Source organism: Crocodylus porosus, unplaced genomic scaffold, assembly GCF_001723895.1.
Source record: "Crocodylus porosus isolate Cpor-Errol unplaced genomic scaffold, CroPor_comp1, whole genome shotgun sequence".
In the NCBI taxonomy this organism is placed as follows: Eukaryota; Metazoa; Chordata; order Crocodylia; family Crocodylidae; genus Crocodylus; species Crocodylus porosus.
The window spans coordinates 55,500-76,277 of record NW_017728903.1 but is presented as its reverse complement, the minus strand read 5'-3'; the positions used below and the strand labels follow the sequence as shown (position 1 = coordinate 76,277).

The following is a 20,778-nucleotide window of genomic DNA, read 5'->3' as shown; positions in this document are numbered from 1 at the left end:
AAAAAAAAAAAAATAGAACTCCTGGCTTGTTTGGAAATGGGGAAAGACGACATCTCCCGAAAGCACCCTCCAATTAAGGTGATCACCTAAAGCGAGAGGCATCTGAATATTTCTTGCATTTCTGCTTTTTCCCTTGCTAGCCGGGTTGGGGAAATAGAAGGCTCTTGTGCTTCAGATGAAAGTTGGTTTCCATAGCAACACATTGATTTTAAAAAAAAATCTAGCTATGGGGTGACAAGCAGGTGAGAACTTAGAAAAGGAAAATTACCTCAAATTACTGTGCAGTATCTTATAAGCAGGATCAAAGGTAAATAAAGGGAAGTGGAGATGTCATATCGGTAGTGAAGTGTGGTGCAATAGCAAAAGCGTTGGCAGCTAAATATTTTCTGAAGCAGCCTAAGCTGTGGGTTTTTGTTTCCCCAATTGTAACAGGCTTAAGTCTGAGCTACACAGGTCCCAGTATTTGGTTCATCTCCCTGTCCTCCCTCCAAAAGGTGCAACAGCTGTCAGGATATAGACTATGCGACTCATGAGAAGCCTGGAAGGATTTACAGGTGGGAAGAGGCTGAATAGATCAGGGCTGCTCAGTTGTAGGAGGTGGGATGGAGAGAACGTAGGGCAGTCGCTGTTATTTCACCCTGTTTTGTACAGGAGGAACAAGGTGACAGGTTTTACTGGTAAAGAATGTGAGACCTGTGGGGACTTTGCTGGAAGTTACGGCCCGGGGTGAGATTCCAGAAAGCATTTGGAACAGACTGGCTGTTCTCATTACCTGGGCAAACAAGCAATACCTAGGTATGTTCCCGCTATGTTAAACATGCTGTGCATAGTCCCTGACCTGGATGAAGTGCCATCCCACGGTCAGCAGCTCCTGTGGGCACAGGCATGAAACAGCTGCTGAGTGGAAACTGGGAAAATCTTACCCTCATGAGCACAATTTTTCCTAATGGTCCACTGTGAGATTTGCTTGTTGTGTTGGGGACTGGAGACAGGGCTAAATGGGCTGCTGGTCTGAGCTGCTCTTGCTCTTCCCATGAGCGTGCCTAATTGGGCTGATCCAGACCCATGATATACGTGGAGAGAAGTGTCCTGCATTGCTGCCTTCACAGCAAAAGCACATAAGTGCTTAGTGCTTCCATCAATAATGCCACCTGACCAGCTCTTTTCCTTTCCTGGCCAGAAGGCCCTGCTGCGGTAGTAGCAGAAATAACTGACCTCCTGGGATTCCCAAGAAGCAGGTTGCCTCTGGGCTGGTAAGTCTAGGGCACTGTATGCTGCCTTGTTCTGTCGTCCTGGTGTTTGAGTTGCGTGTTCTTGGGAGCCTCATGGTAGTAGGAAAGCGTGACATTGCTGCTGCCCAGCTGATCAAGATGTTTCTGTGGGCAGAGCTGAGGTGATGCAAACTTTTGTTTATACCTCTGGGAGCCCTATTAGTGTGTGCTATCTCTACCCCATCTGCAGCAGTGACTGAAACCCTGGGACCCTGGGACACTGGTGTGCAGGACTCAGCCTATTAATATGCGGTGAGGCTTATCTGGAGAGGGATCTCTTGGTGAAGCGTGCCTTGTGGTGCAGTCCCGTTGCTGGTCTCTGCTCTTATGCCCTGAAAACACAGCAGCCCCCACCTGGAGGAAGGGAAAGCACTAGACAAAGACCTCTCTGCTGCCTTGATGCAGGTCAGGCACGTCAGCCCTCCCAGGTCCATCAGCCAAGGTTCTAGTGTTCCTGCTGGCAGCATTTCTTGCCATTTGCAGGAGGATGCACAGCTGGCATGGAGATGCTAATTGAGCACGGGAAGATGGGCTGACTGGGAGCTTGTGCCTGTCCTCAAGTGCCCCTCTGCTGACGGACCTGCTGTCTGTTGGCAGGGAAAGAGATTCTGTGTTGCTTCTGCCCCTCGCTATAGCTTAGCATCCTGCACTACCTCTGAATCTGCCACAGCACTCTGGACCTGCCCGACATTGTGCAGCCCAGCCTGCATATGCTTCCGCCTCAGATTGGAACAGCTTGCTAGGATGTCCCTTTAGCTGCTGCTTTGGGGCTCTCCAGGGAACATGGGTCTCAGGGGATACAGAGTGAGTGTGCATTGAGATAGCAGGAAGTAGCTGCTTTTCAGAAGGCACTGGGCACCTGCCTCCTCAAACACCAGGCTCCTTTTGGCTGTTTTGGCTTGCAAATCCCCCAGTTGTTGAAGCAGAACACTGGATGGGGTAGAGTTTTGGCTCTGTGACACGGACACTCCTGTCATGCGTGTGTGCATTTGCGTACAGTGCCTAATACAGTGGGGTCTGGGCTGGGGCTGCTGCGGTACAAAGGACAGACAATAATCACTGTAGCAATCTCCCTGAGACACAGGGGGATTATCCTCTATTATGATGGTGCCCTAATTCACTGTGCCTGGCACTGGTTGAGTACATCAGAGGATGTCTCTCTCTCTCTCTCTCTCTCTCTCTCTTCCTCACTTGACTGGGGGGGGACGGGGTTGTCCAGACAGATGGGAGGATAGGGGAGGAATGGTGGTGGTCAGCCTGTGGCTGTGGATACCCCATGCTTGCTACACAGCTGCTTGTCAGTGTGCACTGCCCCCAGTGTGGGTGTTTGAACCACAGCAAAGAGCTATCCTCTTTCTTGGTAGAGGAGTGAAGTCTGCAGCTGGCCTGGAGGGGGTGGGGTGCAATTGGTATCATGTTTGCAAAAGCTGCTATGGCATGTGTGCTAATTGCATGCTTAGCAGCCCACATTTGGACAGCTACACAGCTGCAGTCCTAGTCCTGGATGAGGAGCTGTGCCAAGGCAAAATTTGGTGTCCTCCTGGAAGATTCTTCATGGTTTGGTGCTTACCTATAGGAGGGGAGAAGCAAGAGGGCCTGAAAGCTATGCTACCATACTGGAATGGCTGAACTTCCAGCTGAGACTGCGGCTTGTGCTGGTTCATGTAGGTGCATAAACTAGGAGTCCTCCAGTGCCAGCAACCTGGACAGGCCAGGCAGGGCAGGTGGGACTGGGATTCCCATTCTATAGGGGGGGAGCTGAGACCCCAACCAATGCAGGGGCTTTCCTGGAGGAGTAGAGGCAGACTCAGAAGCTGAACTGTGGTCTCTTGAGACCCAGCCTGGTGTCTTACCCGCAAGGCCACCTTCCCTCTCTCAAGCAAGGCCCCTGGTGCAGTGCTGCATGGGCTGTTCCAAAACCTCGCTGGACCCAAGCACCTGGTGTCTGAAGCAGGGGCCCCTGGTGCCTCTTTCTCTTCCAGTTCTCACAGTATGACCCCTGTTTCAGGTCTCTTGCCTATAACATATCCTTTTTGCTTTGCAATGCCTGTAAGCAAGGAGCATCTGCCATACAGTAACCTGACCTGGCAGGTCTTCCTGGCTGGCGTCCTGGCCCCTTCCTCTCTGAGTGCAGTCCCTGGGAAAGCTGTGGGTTGGCAGCCCAGAGATCACAGGCTGGTGCTGGATCTGCAGGGGCCTGTGGGTTTTTAATCTGAGTGTAAGCCCTTGGACTCTGAGTTAGCTGTGACACTGATGCTAACAGCTTCTGACCATGTCCTGTTTGAAGCCTTCACTTCTCTGAAGGGATCATTTCTCTCCTGTCTTGAGGAAGGGCTGTGAAGTGCTGGACATCCACTCTCAGGCTGGCATCACAGCTGTTCTAGACTGCTGGGGAGCCTGCTTAGCCTTTGTGACTTGGTAGGAGGCTTGGGTCAGTCTCATGTCCACAGGGCGCTAGTTGCCCTCTCTCATGCTCCCAGGCACAGACATCTGAAGCTGGCCCCTCTACTGAGAAAGGCGCAGGCTTGAGGTCAATGGGGGAGATCAGAGGGTGCTGACTCTGGGATGCTGGGCATGGGTCTCTGACCCAGGGCACAGGAGAGGTGGCCATTAATAAGGCTCAAGCTGAGATTGGGTTGGGCTCTCTGGCTTTGATTAGAAATTTCACCGTGGTCCTGAGAACCCTCCCAGTGGATGGGCAGGTGGGCAGGGTCTCAAGATGATATGCCTTGAACAAGCTAGTGGCTGAACTGTTTTGCTGACAGGTTTTCAGCAGCTGCCCTGAGAGAGGCCCCTCTGGTGCTGTGTGATTCATGTGATAGTGTCACTTCTTTGGGACAGGGAGCTGGGTCCTTGTCAGGGTTTGGGCAGTGCCTGGCACAGGGGGGAACCTGGTCTCCCAGTGGCCTGTGCCCCGCCCCCCCACCCAATGCAAATGCTGTAAGACTCTTCCTAGACTTCTCTTTCATTTAGTCACTATAGTCCATTAAGCCCAAGGCACCTATGTGTGGCCCGTGAACTGCTTACGATGGAGTGCTTAGACCACCCCTGATTTACAGGCAGGGCCCTTAGGTTATGAGTGCAGGCATGTGTGTTGGAGACAGGCACACATCCTACTGCAGAGGATCTGACCAGTTACAGCCCACACCTGTGGGCACTGGCTCCAGCAATGACAACTCAGGAATTTCTCTTTGGAGGTCTGAGATTCAGTTCCCACTGTGTCTGCCCTCCCCTGCACCATGATGGCATCTCCCCTGCCCTTGTCCCATGCGCCGTGTTTTGCTTCTCCCCTCTGGTTCTTGTGTCAATAGCATTGCTTTCAGCAGTGAAAGAGCAGGGAGGATGGGAGCTTTAATTAAATGGGAAGCTTTCCCTGCACCTGGAAGAATCTCCATTCCAGTGTCTGAGCAAGATTTATGAGGTGGTGAATTGAAACTGCTTAATGCCCTCATAACTCATCCCTCAAGTCCCCACATGTTCAGAGCTCTCTGTAGAAAATGTGGGTGCACGCATACTTCCCAGCCTATACTGTATGTGCCGGCCAGCTAAGCTTTCCCTGGTATGGCCCTATCAGCCTTTGTATGGCAACCCCAGAGCTGGGCTTGGCCCTTTCCATTTTCTATGCCTGCCAAATCCACTGTGCGTTATGCAAACCCAGCAAGGGTGCTGTGCACTCTGACTGGATGCTGCTGTGCTACAAGAGAAAGCATCTGTCTCTGTCAGCCTGGCTATTAAACTGGGCCTGCGAGTCTTAGCTCCTGTCCTCGGGTCTGTGATGCTTCAGCTGTCTGACCCCAGCTGTGACAGGGAGTGGAGGTCTGGAATTCCTCTCCCAGGCCTACTGGAAATCCAGTTCCATCACGCAGGTGCATGGAGATGTTTGCACAAGCATGTGTGTGTGTGTATAACGGGGAGGAGAGACAGACATATCCAGGTAGGCACATATGTGGGAGATGTGAAAAATAAAAGTCTCACGTGCTAGACAGGTGCATAAGGAGAGAGGCACTAGTGTGTGCCTGCATACAGGAGAGAATTGCACTGTGTGCTCCCACTCGTATGCCTCTTTCTTGCTGCTTCGCAGTTGTTTTGGGGGCTGAAGTGCAGCAGCTTCTGTGATGCAATAATGCAGACTTACCAAGGCCCCTGACCTTGGTGACAGCCTGTGGGAAAGGTCACTCCATGGGAAAAGCAGCAGGTCTCAGCAGAGCTGGTGGAGAACAAACAGGGTCACTGTCCTGTGGGAAATTCTGATATGTTGAAACTTGCTTTGTTGTGACTGGAAATCGCTAAGATTCAGAGATTCCACAAAATAGACCTTTATGAGAAGTTCAGATCCCAAAGCGTCACAACATCTCACTTTGAAAATGCTGATGTGTAATAGAAAATGTGGAATACAGCATGATAGTAATGGTATCCTAAGATTCACCATAGAATATGTACCTGGATGACTAGAGAGGATCCCAGAGGTGAAGGGAGGGGTGAGACATTTTAGGGTTCCTCGAAATGAAACAACAGATTTGAAATGATTTTCCCCCATGCCCCAAAACCTTGGACACTGCCTTTGCTGAACCAGAGTTTCTTGTGAGAAGTTTTCCACCCAGGTCTAGTTTGCAGCAGTACCAGGCTGTGATTGGGATGCTGGGTTCTGTCCATGGTGCTGCCACTGATGGCTGGGACCTGGTTCTCGGAGGGGAGTGGCAGCTAGAGGTTAAAACAGGGAGCTCGGGCTCCTGGGTTCTGTCCCCAGCCGCATGCTGATTCCCTGCACAACCTCATTGAAATATTCCTTCCCCTCATGTTGCCTCCATCTCCCTGCTCTGGATCTCGCTGCTTCCCTGCTGCAGGGGCGTGTTGTGAGGATAAATGCTGAAGCACGGATGTGTTTTCAGATCATGCAGCAGGAGCCACAGACGCCCATGCCTGCAGATGGACGGCTTCCGTTCCCTTGGAGGCACTGCACTGCAAACACAAACAAGCCATTAGGTTGCCTACGCAGCCTGTCTGTTCTCGCCAGCTCTGCGTTCCTCAGGCAGCTAGCGGGGAACGGAGCAATCCAGTGGGTGCTTTGTGTCCTCGCCGGCTCCAAGTGTCTGGCTGCCGTCTGGGGTGCCAGACATGGGGATATTCTCTCCAGCTGGGAGGCAGTGTTGGGGGCAGAGCATGTGGCCAGTTACACAGCTGTCAGGTCATGCCATGCTACATGTTTGGCTACTGGCATGGATTGTGTCTGGATCTTGACGGTGCAATGTGGTCCAAGCCCTTGAACAGGCCAGCAGGTTAGGCCCAGCTTTCTGCCCTTCAGCTGGACAGAGCTAAACCTCCCTGCTAGTGGGTGAAACAAGATGGTTTGGCCCCTGAGCTGACGGGCTAGATTGAATTGCATTATCAGCAAGACGCAGACCATTTCCCGTGGCCAGCGCCCAGCACAAAGTCTCTGCTCACTCACCTCAGTGACAGCACTTCCCCTGTGCACCTACCTGGGGTGGAAGGCAGTCACCACTTAGAAAGTACAGTGATACTAAGGGACAGCAAAAGGCAAGAAGCTAAGGGAAAAGCTGCAGTCTGTCAATGACATGGGTGTTTTGGGCAGGGCAGACAGGCCTGCGGGAAGTGGGACAGACGGTGCTAAGCTCCCACCACATCTAATTTGCAGCTTCTGCCCCGCACCCTGTCTGGCGTTGGGGATCTGGGCAGCCCTATGCATGAGCCAGCTGGCTTGCTTCAGAGGGCACCATCGCAGCACTAGACTTTACCCTGGTGAACAATGTCACTGATTATTCTTATGTGCTTCCCCTTTAAATCTGAGCTGCCCTGCATTGGGAAAGAGTTGGCTCAGCCTGGCCGGGAGGGAGCTGTGTCTTGTGCTGGTTCCTCTGTAGCAGTTCAGGGGAGGCCTCAGCTGTGTGGGGCTGCATGGGAGTGGGGTGAGGCCCTGGTTGCATTTACCTTTTAGCCTCCAGTCCTGGCCCAGAGAGTGTGTGTGGCAGGGAGGGTTTCTGGGCAGGGATAGGGCAGAAGGGCACCAACCCCTTTCATTTACTGCTGCTCTCAGGTTCCCTGGTCCAGGCAGATTGAGCAATGGGGCTGCCCTGGCCTGTCCTTGTGGGGCTACCAGGGAAGGCAAAGGGGTCCTTCACAGCCTGGCTGGGCAGGGACTGACACAAGAAAAGTCTGGAGTTATTCCCCATCTGTCTCACTCTCTCTGAGGTGTTTCTGTAGCAACTTGTTGCTGAAGGAGGGAAGTGCTGGAGGCCACAGTTTTCACTGCTGCCCAATGGGGACTTACAATTAATAGGAAAGAAAAATTGCAGTCTCCTCAGGAGTTTGCAGGCCTCAGCTGCAGGAGCTGCAGCTTGGTCTGCCCTGCAGGGCTGGATCAGCACTGGCACAGACCTCACCTGAGCTCCTGTGACCTGTGCTGGTGCATTGGACTGTTCACACAAAAGCAGCACAACTGCCTGCCTTGTGCTCAGTCAGCAACAACCTGGCAGTGCTTGTGCACCCACATGAGGGCAGCACAGGTCAGAGGCATGGGGTTTTCCATCCTCTGCACTGGTGCAAACGAGTGAGCTGGTGCTAGTGCAAGGTCACCTTCTCCCATTGACATGTGCTCTGGGTGTGTCCAGTGTGCCCCTTGTGTCTGCCACTTGCTGTGAAAGGGGAAGGAGAGTGCTGGCTCCTGTTGTCGGTTGCATTGATCCTGGCAGAGGCTGCATCCAGCAGTGGTAATGGGGATAAATGAGCTGCTGCCTGTTAAGTTAGAGGCGCATCTCCTTTCAGCTGCCTTCAGCATTGCCTGTTTTCTGTGCAAGGCTGCATGAGCCCTCTGGGGCATTTCCTACCCACAGGGCAGCTGCACCCACATGCATGGTTGTTATCATATACATGTACTTTTGCTTGTTTCTGAGAGCTTTCTGTGGCACTGTGGCCCCTGGGTGATGCTTGGGGCTACAACTGCCATAACCAGGACTGTTTTCTCCTCCTGTGCCCCCATGTTTTTCCTTCCCCTTGGCCACCTCTGTTCAGAGGAAAGGCTTTTTGGGGCAAAGTGTTGACATGGCTCACATGAAGCCAGGCCCTGGAAATGGGCAGCAGAGCTGTGGGGAGATCCCCAGAGGCTGCCCAGAGGTGGGTAGGCAGGTTTCAGCATCTCAGTCAATGCCACACGATCCCGACTCTCTGTGCCTGTCTTCTGCCTACAGTCCCCAGCCACAGCATGGCAGGGGGAAGCTTGTAGCAAACAGGTGAGTTGTTGGGGGGGTTGGAACCTCTCACCTGCCAAGAGATCTGAGTAGGGAGTTGGGGCTGGAGAACACGGCTTAGGGATGATGCCCCTGACCCTGCCTCAGCTCGACCCCACCCAGAAGAGGCCATGTGAGGTCTGTGCCTGCCAGCAACTCTATAATGGATGCCAGGGCATGCTTTATTCATATCACCAGCAGGCTGGTATTTAGGTCACTGGTACTGAAAAAAGGTCTGAGACTTGGAGAGTTGGATGTGGCGGGGAGCCTGGGTCACAGCTGGGCTTCTCTGTGGCCACATAAGGCCCCTCTCCCTTGTGACGGGGCTTCTGCCCATATTTTCAGGAGATTGGAGGGTACTGGGTGGAGACAGGGTGGCCAGGCTGTGCTAAATGTACACAGCTCTGTTGGCAACCTCTTGGGGCAGCACTGAGAGGTGGTGCTAGGGGCCTGCTGGGCAGGACTGTCAGACTTGCCAACTCAGCTCTTAGATACTCTTTTTCACTCCCATACACAAGGGTTGGAGTCTCAGTCACTGCCCCATGATGCTCTTTTGCTGGCAGGGGATGCAAGTAGGAGCTCGGGATGCCAGGGCTTCCACAGTACTTTGGCTTGTACCCTGCATCCAGGCTTGTGGGCTACAGGCTAGAGGAAATGCGCGGGTGGAGAGTAGTGGAACTGGCTTTTGGCAGCTGTTCTGATCTGATCCATTCTTTTCATGATGTACCATGCTCCCTGATGCTGTGTGGCTGGGGAGAAGAGACCACTCCCCCACCACCCAACACGCACACACTTTGCTGGTGAGGCTGTGAGAGGTGCTCAGGCCTGTGTGGGTTTAAAACCTAGGAATGGGTCCATCCAGGGAACTGAGCTGCTGATAGAGAGACCATCAGGGAGAGGGCAGCAGACTGGGACCCCTCTCCCCAGCAGCCGGGCAGCAGCTCTCTTCTACATTCATTACAGATAAATAAGTCATGAAATTCCTCTGCTTCTCACAGACCTGCCTGGTGGGCTGTTTTCTATATATTTTTTTCATTTTTAAAGCACTGCTGGTAATGATTAATCACCATGCGCTCCACATATTACACCTCCCCGTCAGCCCCAGCAAATTGACAAGAGTGATGGGCACCACAGAGCTGCTGTCATCAGGGCTCTGGCTGTTTTACTTTTCACTAAGCCAATTAGTGCCTGTTTTTATGGTTTTCAATTGGCCCATTAAACCTGCTGCCTCCGAACAAGTATTTCAAAATCTGCAGCGCTGAAAACATATTGGGAGGGATCATTCCCTTTGGAGCGGGTTGCGGCGTTGCCTGCCTGCTTCATTCTGTCAGAGCCACGGTAAATCTAGGCTGCCATGTGTGTTCATGGAGACAGACCTGGGCTGGGTAAGGGCCCTGCTTTGTCAATGCTGCACAAAGCCCCTCCCTGGGCTTTCTCACACAAGCTGTTCTTCTAGCTGATGAAAGTTGGGAACAGGGGCACAGATATTGTACCATCAGGCTTTTTAGCACACTGGAGCAACTCACTGGGGACACTACAGACCCCAAATCACTTCACCTCTCTTTCCCATCATGAGGTCTTCATAGCTGCTCTAGGGCCAAGCCTGTTTCAGTCTGCTCCAGGCCAGGCCAAGCTGGTTCTGCATCTCCAATCCTTCCAGGCCCCTGTCATTTCTGAGGCTTACCTCTGGGCTCTCCAACTTCTCGCAGTATGGAGCATCCCCCTACTATAGCCTCCATTTCTCTGCGTGGGCTCTACCCTTCTTCTGCATCTCTTTCCTTGCCCTTCCCCCTGCTCCTACAGGCTGCTGGTCCTGATCTGCCTCCCCCACACCTGGTCTCTGCTACCCTGACAGAAGTGATCAGCCTTTCATTTCTCCCAAAACACTGGGAGAGGTGATAGAGAACACATGACCAGGAGGGTCTGGATGTATGGGGCACAGGAAGCCAGGTTGTCTTTGCTTTGCATGTCAGTAACCTTGACCACACCTTGCAGCATCCCCACCCTGGTCCCAAAGCAGACCAAGTCCAATGGCTGGAAGCCGAACTCCGGCTGGAAAAAAGGGGCACTTTCTTTAATAGCCAGAATGGTAATTAACCACTGGAGCAGCTTATGGAAGGATGCAGAAGACTTTCAACCTCCTGGGGTTTCTGTATCCAGAGGGGATGTCTCTTCCACAGATATATGGGAGCCCAGAAGTTCTGGGGTCTGTGCTGGAATCCCTGGGTGAAATTCTAGACCAGCTTAGACAAACTGATAGTTCCTCCTGGCTTTCAGATCTGTGCACCTCTCTGCTGCTCCTCTGCTTGGACTGTGTTGCTCTCACGTGTGAAATGAATCTCTTGTACTAGAAAACTGCATACGCCAGCCCAGGCTGAAGTCTAGTGTTATTCCCTGGGCCAGCCTTGGTTCTGTGGGATATAAAGGGGACTGAGCCCTGGGCTGGCATTTTTGCATAGGTCTGATTCGACCCTCAGTGTAGTGTGTGCGAGACAAATGATAGGAAGCCTCCAGAGCCAAGAGGCCCCAGAAATCACTGTGTTGTTGCTTTCTCTTGGGTCAATAATGCCTGGAAGATAGATTGGCCTGCTTCTGCACAAGGCTCTGCCTAGGTGTGCACTCCCCATATCTTTGACACTAGCATTTCTGTGGATCATTTATATTCTTAGCATTTTCTCTTGACAGAAACCCGTCACTTCCTCATTCCTCCAAGGAGAATTATACTGCACTGGTCTGGTCCTGCAGGGAGCAAACCAGGAAAGCCAAGGCTGCAACTGAACTCCAACTAGCTTTGAACATCAAGGACAATAAGAAGTCCTTTTTCAGATATGTGGGGAGCCGGAGGAAAAGCAAGGGCGACACTGGACCCCTGCTGAACCAGATGGGGCAACTGACAACTGGAAAAAGCCAACCTATTAAATGGGTACTTTGTGTCGGTCTTTTATCAGTCCCATGGGACGCCCATGCCCACTACGGGACAGGGAGGTCTGAGTGAGGGAGATCCCCTGCCCTCCATTAATGCTGACCTTGTGAAGGAACACCTTGAGAAGCTGAATACCTTCAAGTCAGCCGGCCCTGACAACCTGCACCCCAGGGTACTCAAGGAGCTGGTAAGCATCATGGTCCAGCCTCTGGCACAGATCTTTGAAAACTCCTGGCGCTCTGGTATAGTGTCCGAAGACTGGAAGAAGGCCAATGTGGTGCCTATCTTCAAGAAAGAGAGGAAAGTGGATCTGGCAAACTACAGGCCCATCAGCCTGACTTCTATCCTGGGGAAGATCTTAGAAAAGTTTATTAAAGAGGCCATCCTTAATGGACTGGCCAACGTCAACATCCTAAGGGATAGCCAGCATGGGTTTGTTGCTGGTCAAGCAAGACCTACCCATCTCATTTCCTTCTATGACCAGGTGACCTATCACCTGGATGAGGGAGAAGAGATTGATGTCGTATATCTTGACTTCAAAATAGTCTTCGATCTGGTATCCCATGTTCACCTCTTGGCAAAACTGGCCAATTGTGGCCTTGGGTCCACCACGATCCGCTGGCTGAGAAATTGGTTCCATGGTCAGACCCAGAGGGTAGTAATTGATGGAAATCAATCGTCATGGTGTCCTGTGACAAGTGGGGTCCCCCAAGGCTTTGCCCTTGGACCCATATTGTTCAACATCTTCATTAATGATATGGACATTGGAGTCAGAAGCAGACTGGCCAAGTTTGCCGATGACACCAAACTTTGGGGCAAAGCATCTAAACCAGAAGACAGGCGGGTGATCCAGGCTGACCTGGACAGGCTCAGCAAATAGGTGGATGAGAACCTGATGGTGTTTAACACTGAAAAATGCAAGGCTCTCCACCTTGGGAAGAAAAACCTGCAGCACCCTTATAGGCTCGGCAGTGCTATGCTGGCTAGCACTACACATGAAAGGGACTTAGGGGTCATCATTGACCACAAGATGAACATGAGCCTCCAATGCGATGCTGTGGCTAGTAAAGCAACCAAAATGCCGGCTTGCATCCACAGATGCTTCTCAAGCAAATCCCAGGACATCATTCTCCCCTTGTACTCAGCCTTGATGAGGCCGCAGCTGGAGTACTGCATCCAGTTTTGGGCTCCACAATTCAAAAAGGATGTGGAGAAGCTTGCGAGAGTCCAGAGGAGAGCCACGCACATGATCAGAGGTACAGACCTTACAATGACAGGCTGAGAGCCATGGGGCTCTTTAGCCTGGAAAAGCGCAGGCTCAGGGGTGATCTGATGGCCACCTATAAGTTTATCAGGGGTGACCACCAGGATCTGGGGGAACGTTTGTTCACCAGAGCGCCCCAAGGGATGACGAGGTCAAACGGTCACAAACTCCTGCAAGACCGTTTCAGGCTGGACATAAGGAAGAATTTCTTTACTGTCCGAGCCCCCAAGGTCTGGAACAGCCTGCCATCAGAGGTGGTTCAAGCACCTACATTGAACACCTTCAAGAGTAAATTGGATGCTTATCTTGCTGGGATCCTATGACCCCAGCTGACTTCCTGCCCTTTGGGTGGGGGGCTGGACTCGATGATCTTCCGAGGTCCCTTCTAGCCCTAATGTCTATGAAATCTATGAAATTCCCCCTACAACAGACAAGCAAAGACCACAGTGCCTGTTGGTGTTCGTGGGTTATGTTAGCTTCACTGGTCTTGAGCCATGAGGTGCTGGAACTGGTTTTCCCCCACACAGTGCTTTACCATCACCCTGTTATCCTGTGGAGCCAGTACAGGATTGTAGACCCTATCAGCCCTCCCCAGACAACCACCCATGGGTCCGTTCCCCCTGCCAGGCAGCATGGTGCAGTCTGGTACCATCAGCAGTTTCATGGCGTCTCTGCACAGTCTCCCAGGCGTGCGAGAGGCTATTAATACACCAAATGCAAACCCTGTGAAATCAGGCGAAGAGAATTTCAGCTCGGTAAACAAACAGGAGATAAATAAACCCAGCAGGTGAAGGAGCTGCTGGCCCAGCCTGCGTGAGGCAGAGGGCATACAGATGGCAAGTGCCTTCCAAGTGTCCTCTTTGCAGCAAGGGGCCCACCCCCCTGCTTCTGGCTGCCTGCTGGGGGGTGTCTGAGAAGCAGAGAGCGGGGAGCCTCGCTCAGCACTCAGCTGTGCGTGTGTGAAATAGGATGCACACAGCTATGCCAAAACAAAACCCCATGGAGATGTGCATAAGCCAGCTGGAACAGCTCTGGCTCAGCCCGTCGTGGCCCCCTGTGCCCTGATGCTCCAGCCTTCCCCAAAATCCCACTTCTATTGCCATCTTTTCTCTCGCATGCAGTCATGACTGTAACGGTTCAGGACAGGTCTTCTGATGGAGTAAGTCCGCTGTGCTGTCTAGAGAAGGCATCATCACAGTTCATCGCTGTTGTATATTGGCACCGTAAGATTCTTATTCAGCTTGTCCCCAGGCATGCTCTACCCTGGAGGAAGGGAAATGCTGTTAGCCCCATTTCACAGATGGACAAACTGAGGCAGGGGTGATTTGTTTACTTGCCCAAGGTATCGCAGGTAGTCAGTGGTAGACCTGGGAACTATGCATGTGGCTCCTGCCCCCTTGGCTAACACTGAAACTGCTTGGATCCCCTTTCCTCCATGTTCAGGAGCAGCAGGCCAACAGGACTGCATCCTCCAGTGGTGCAACTGGGTCAGAGCAGTTCCAATTTATACTAGGCATGCGTGTATTGAGGGGAAGGAGGGGGGTGATACCAAGCCTTCCCCACTTCCCAGCCCATGGAGCTTTGTTCCGAGACTCCTCTGTCCCTGTGAAGATGTCTGATCCCTTTCTACCTCATACTGGCTGTTCCCTGCTAATTGGAGACGATAAATGATCCAGAATGACCAGGCAGAGGAAATAGCAAGCAATTAGCTCAGGGAGAGAGTTTGCAATGAGGCGCCTGTGTCCTTTGTCAGAAGCTGCGAGGGAACAAGTTGCTGGCAGCAAAAACTTTGCCGCAGCCACCTGGCTTCCTGGGCTGAGCCCGGAGCCCCCTTCCCACCGAATGGAACAGCACTCAAAGGCAAATGATGACCATTATCCCCATCCATAGCAGCAAATGATGCATTTCCAGCCCTCCAAGTGCAGCCGCAATTAATCAGAGTCTATTTATGGCAGGCTATTCATCAAAAGGGAAGGAATCATCAACACTGTAATGGGAGGTTTTAATGTCCACACATTCAGAAGCAAATCTCAGCAAGCTGCTTCCAATCTGCATGAGCATCTCACTGCCGGGGAGCAGGAATACATTTCCATGTTAATGACCTGAGGGGCTATTATTACATCCCGGGAATGTGCTGCTTATGCACAATGAGTTGCTCCATTGAGCAGGATGTGGCCCCTCTACTCCAGGCTGCATCTCTGTGACTGTGGCAGGTGTTTCTGTCTCCACTCAACCCCTTCCCTGGGTGGAAGAGGAAGGCTCCAGTGCTGCAGCTTTTATGCAGGCCCAAGGCATACTCAGCCTTGGGAAGCAGACGGATGCCCGGGCTGATTGTGCCTGCCAAAGTAGAGGCTTTGCAGGTGCAGGGTCACCACCTTGTTTCTGCTGAAGCTACCTCCCTGGCAGCATCGATCGCTCCATCAGTCCACCGAAGGTTTGAAACCCAGTTCTGTGCTTTACACATGGGTTTATCCTCCTGATCGCAGTGGTGTCCAGGCTCCTTCTGGTAGGGCCTTAGGCAATGAGAGTCACCTCCATCATGCAAGGCCATGTCCTTTTCTTTGTTCCTCTTTCCAGGGAACTGGCATGTGCAGTGCAGCGCTTCAGTTGGGTGGGTTTCACTGTGCGCAAGGAAGGAATTTCTGTAGTTGTTTGCTCTGGAGAATTGGCCTGGGGCCTGTGATGTCCCCTCTGAGTGCACGCTCTAGGGGAAACCCCTCCACATCAGGGGGTCTCTTATCTTATGCTCTGGATTGTCTCACAGAAAAGGGCTTCCTGCTGCAACCCAACAGAGCTGCTGTTTCCCAGGGAAGGAGCTCCATGCTTCTAGGCTGGTCGATTCAGGCCCTCAAGGACGTAAAAAGCTTTGCTGGTGCCAAGCTTAGTGGTCTGGTCCAAGAACACATGGAATCTGAGCATGCAAGATGCCTACAAAGCCAGTTGTAGTCAAGGAGAGCTGGTCGGTCCAGGGGTTTCATAGTTTCATAGTTAGTAGGGCTGGAAGGGACCTGAGCAGATCATCAAGTCCAAGTGCCTGCCATGGCAGGAAAGAGTACTGGGGTCAAACGACCCCAGCAAGGTGTTCATCCAGCCTCCTCTTAAAGACCCACAGGGTAGGAGCCAGCGCCACCTCGCTGGAAGTTGGTTCTAGATCCTAGCCGCCCTGAACAGTGAAGTTGCACCTCCTGATGTCTAATCTGAATCTACCCTCTGCCAGCTTGTGACCGTTATTTCTAGTCACTCCTGGTAGTGCTCGGGGGAACAGTGACTCCCCCAATGCCTGCTGATCCCCCCTGGCTAGTTTGTAACAGGCCACTAGATCCCCCTCAGCCTTCTCTGGTGGAGGCTGAACAGGTTCAGGTCCCGTAGCCTCTCCTCGTAGGGCCTGCCCTGCTGTCCTCTGGTCATGCGAGTGGCCTCCTCTGGACCCCCTCCATGTTGTCCACATCCCTCCTGAAGTGTGGTGCCCAGAACTGGACGGTTGGGGGTGGCCAAGTGTCAGGAGACCAAATGACTCTCACACTCTGTACAGCTGCCTCTTGGGCGTGACCTTGGGCAAAACTGTTTCCCTCTGGGACTTGGCTCTGACTCTGTCAAATCAAGTTAATAAATAATAGTCCCTTTCTTTCTGTTCTGTGCAGGTCTTCACTGGGGGCTCTGGGGGGGGATATCTCTGGCCAGCCCAAGGGACTCCCCCCTTGTCTGGGAGCTACTGACAAGCAGTTGGGCTGGTTTGTGTCACCCTGGATGAGATGCATTCAGCTGGAAGCCTCTGTGGCTTGGGTCCAGAATGAGGGGTGAAAATAAATAACTGCCAGCATCCCTCCTCCTCCTTCTTGCTTGTTTATTATGCAAAGTGCTGTAAGAAAGAGCGGAGCCATCAGCGAAGGGGCCCCTGGTGCACGGAGAACAAAATTACCCAAACATCAAGGATTCCTAGTGGGAGCACTTGGCGTAAAGGAAGTGTTTTATCCATCTCCAGCAGCTGTAAATCTGCAAGGCAGGAGCCAGGTTCTGCTCCTCTGGGGAAATCTTAATTTGAACAAAACTCTTCTGATTTTTTTAGGGGGGCGGAAATCTATGAATTACCCAAGACTCCAGGGTCATGCAGTGTTTACCTCTCCCACGGCAGGTGAGGCTAGAAATTAAGCTGTGGGCGGTGAAAGTCACTGGAGCTGAGCTGAGGTCAGACATGGCTATAATTTAGCTCCTCGGGATGAATTGGTTCCCCTCCCTCTCTCTCTTGCCCCTCCCCTGCCACTGAGCCTAGCCTGGCACAGAGAGGTGTTTGCTGGGGCTGGTGCTGGCTGCTCTCGCTCCCTTTTGTGTTTACAAAACCATCTGCTCTTATTTGCCAGGCATTTTGCGAACCTTGCAATAGATGAAGAGTCTCTTTCAGCAAAAATGAAACAGATGCCTGGTCTCCCCTGCCCTGCCCTGCCCTGCCCCACTCCCCTGCATGGAGATCAGGCTGCAGTGTCGGCACTTTGGGTTTGGGCTGGGTTGGTTGGCATTGCCCCCCCCACCTCATTGGGGAGAAGGTTGGTACTGCTGGGGGGTGCTTGGTGGATCTTAAACACAAGGCCCAGGTTGTGTTTCTCCCTTGCTGCCCTCAGGCACCATGATCAGTCTCTGGCTTCGCTCTTCACTTCTTGTTCTCCCCACATGGCTCTGAAGTGTTGCCTGCCATGCAGTAGCCATGGTACCCACTGTGGTCCGCCATTCTTCACAGCCCTCTTGAGGCACTTGGATGACACTTCCACCCAAACTGCCTGTTGTCGGGGGGGCTCTGGGGGCATTGGGGAGGGCTCCGGCCCGGTTCCTCCCTGCTTCTGCCTGCTACACGCAGGAGTGGATGCTGCTACAAGCTGCTGCCTGCTTGCCATCCCCCCTCCTTTCAATCCCCTGTTTGGCCTCTGCAGGGCCCTGCCATATTGTGCTTGGCTCCACATACTGATGGAAATGTGGGGGTTGTTCCAAGTCATGCAACCACCTACCCCTCTGTCCCTTTTATCTTCCTTGTGAAGGGGTGGAGGAGAGGCTCCCACTCTGGATGAGGCTGAGATGACTCCTGTTAAACTAACTCCCCCCCCGACCTCACCTGGCCCTGGGCTCCACTCCCACCAGCAGCATCTGCAGGCAGTTGCCCCTAGAGGCCACAGCAGAGAGGGACCATGTCTTGCCAGGGGCACTGCACAAATCCAGACTGAGACCAGGTCCCAGGTGTGCCAGGCATGGTGGACCCCCAGTGAGCAACAGCCCATGTCCCAGAGCCCCTGGGCTCGGTGCAGCAGGTGAGGCAGGAAGGATTGTCATCCCTGTGTTGGGGACTCAAGCTGCAGCAAGATTCATAGATTCATAGAAGTTAGGGGCTGGAGGGGACCTCAGAGATCATCAGGTCCACCCCCCTGCTCAAGGCAGGAAAGACTGCTGAGGTCAGATGACCCCAGTGAGGTGGGTGTCCAATCGTCTTTTGAAGATCCCCAGATGGAGGGAGGCTGGGGCAGAGCAAGAAGTTAGGTCCAGATCTCCTTGGTCCTAGGCCAGAGAACAGCCTTTTCTTTCCCCTCTGCTTACTGGGGCCACCCCTGACTTCCGCACACTGGATTCAGTGCACGTAGCATGCTGTGCTCCTGCCCCCATCCCTTGCGTCCCTGTGCTGCCCACACCTCCTCCTGGCACTGGCCTGGCTTTGTTGGTTCCAGTGCTATGCTGGGTGTGATCCTAGTGACATCCATTCCTGCGTGGTGCTGGCAATAGGCCTGTGCACCCCAGTGTAACCTGCAGCCAGGCTCTGCTACAGGCATTTCTCAGTGCCTCTTAATTGCTGCCCTGGACAGGGCATTTGGAAGGACGAGCATGGACAGACGGACGACTTGAGTCTTGGCATCTCTTTTACTGCACTCGAGTTCAGCTCCTGCTCTGATTCCCAGTTCTTCTTCTGTTCATGCTTGTACTCTTCCTTCTCTCCTCTCCTCCTGCCTGTCCTCCACTAGTCCCCATGGACCTGCTGCAGTCCCTCCCCATTCACATCCAGCCCTGACCAGCCCATACCGCGTTTCCATCTGCCCTTCTCTGCAGTAATTGTTTGCAACAATCGTTGATTCCAGCCCATTTTCTGCTGCTTGTTTCTCATCCTTCCTGCATTGGCCTCTGTCACGTTTGCTCCGTGCCACTGTCTTGGTGCACAGATATTTCCCAAGCTCCCCAGATTCAATGACATTATGACAACTTGATCTCTGGCTCCCTCTGAATCCTCATGTGCCTGAACCTGGCTCATTGCCGAGGACTCTGGATTGAAATAACACGATGTGTGTGTAATATATATTTATATATATGTGCTGTTGCTGCTGAACAAGGGCTAGCAGAATATCAGCCAGTGCTGTCTCTAGGAGCCTGGTTGTATTAGAAATGCCATTCTTATTCCACCACCCCCTCCCAGAACTAGAACTAGAACCAGGAGTCCCAACTCCTGCCCTGCAACCATGAGACTCAATTCCTGACTCCCACACCTGCCCTACTTGAGCCCATGAGACTCTACACCTTGCCTAGGATTAGGAATAACACCGAGGAGTCCTGGCTCCACCTGCCTCCTCGGAGTGCTCTAGTTATCCTTATACACAGCCTTCAAGAAAATATCAGCGCGTCAAGTCTCCGGCCCAGGCTGTGGTTGTTGGGGTGCCTGGCAGGCCGCAGCTATCTACGCACATGGGTCCATTATGCAAAAGCAGAGACAGCAATGCAGAGATTCTCCTCACAGCCTGGTTTTTGTGCTGATGATTAAGCTGAACTATTTGAGGCAGGGATGTCTACGGAGAGCAAGGCCCCACTTCATGAGCACAGGTATATCGGGCACTGGGTGTCCCACCTCCAGGGATGGCATCTAAGCTCCCAGGCTGTCCTGGAGGCATGAATGTGCCTTTCTGCAAAGCTGCTAAACCTGGCTGCTAATGCTGGGGGACGGGCAAGAACAGAATTAGCAGCATCGTTAATGGGGCTGGGAATGCTGCTCAGCCTGGAACTGAGTGAGGGAGAGAGCGCGCCTCTGATGTGCAGCTCCTGTCTGCTTTGCAGCCCTTCCGCCTTTCTTCCTCTCTTTGTTCCTTTCTTTCTTGTCTTGATGACTTGTTTTTCGTGCCTGTCTCCTCATTTCTTAATCAATACTAACAGCAGCAACAAAATACAGTGAATGGTGAGGATACATCTCTCTCTCGATCATGTCCAGAGCCTTTAGTTTGAGAGACAGCCTGCCGTTAATCATTAATAAGCATTCAGAGATGATCCCAGATTCCTAGAAGGCTTCTATTAATAATGAGCTCTGATTAGAAAAGTTTGCTGTGTTAACTTTGATGAAAGGTTGATGCTTGCCCAGGCGGCAGCTGGGGCAGCATGCAGCTGCATTGCTGTGGCATCTATTCAGACTCACTCTGATGCTGACTCAGGGCCCCTCTGGCAGAGACAAGCCCTCAGATGGGAGATGGGCGTGGTGGACAGCGGCAGAGTGGGGCTGGCCCCAGAGCTCCTTGCCATAGTGTGGTACATGATTCACCAGACGGCTGCCTCAAATGCCCAAGACACCCACCATGTGCCTCTCTTCTCCCATCACCTGCTGCTCCCTCCGCTTGTAAAAGGAAGGGTGGACAAGCAGTTGAGGCCTGGACTGGCTCTTAGCCTCTATAACTGGCACCATCATAAACTGCCCAGGTGAATGGAGAATTGCTTAGTTCCTCCATGCTGGATTTTCCGGTACTCGGTCCCCAGAGTGAGGTTGAGGCTGTCAGAAGAGCCCACCCTCTTAGTAAGGCCTGGCCCCCATTCCTGTGCCTGACCAGGACCAGAGCTTGCCCTGCATGTTTTGTTCTTGGCACCTCCCTCCCGGGTCCATCTCCCATTCTAGCTCTTGCTCTAACCAGTAGAACCAGCACCCCCCAGGACTAGGAGAGAACCCAGGCATCCTGTCCCAGCCCCCTCCACCCTAACCCACTCAGCCCCACTCCCTTCCCAAGGGCTGACTGAAGAACCCAGGCATCCTGGCTCCCTGCTTTAGCATTTAGTGCCTCAAGCTCTTCCCCAAGTTGA

The 20,778-nt window shown here is 52.7% G+C and overlaps 1 protein-coding gene across 1 annotated transcript in view; it reads left to right on the top strand.

The window, feature by feature from the left end:
* The window catches only part of PIN1 (peptidylprolyl cis/trans isomerase, NIMA-interacting 1), a 32,754-nt gene extending 16,231 nt beyond the window's left edge, over positions 1 to 16,523 (top strand). The window contains exon 4 of the mRNA XM_019556690.1: positions 16,341 to 16,523. Coding sequence (XP_019412235.1) covers positions 16,341 to 16,450 — 110 coding nt within the window. The 3' untranslated portion in view covers positions 16,451 to 16,523. The remainder of the gene's footprint in view (positions 1 to 16,340) is intronic.
* Positions 16,524 to 20,778: the final 4,255 nt, after the last annotated feature.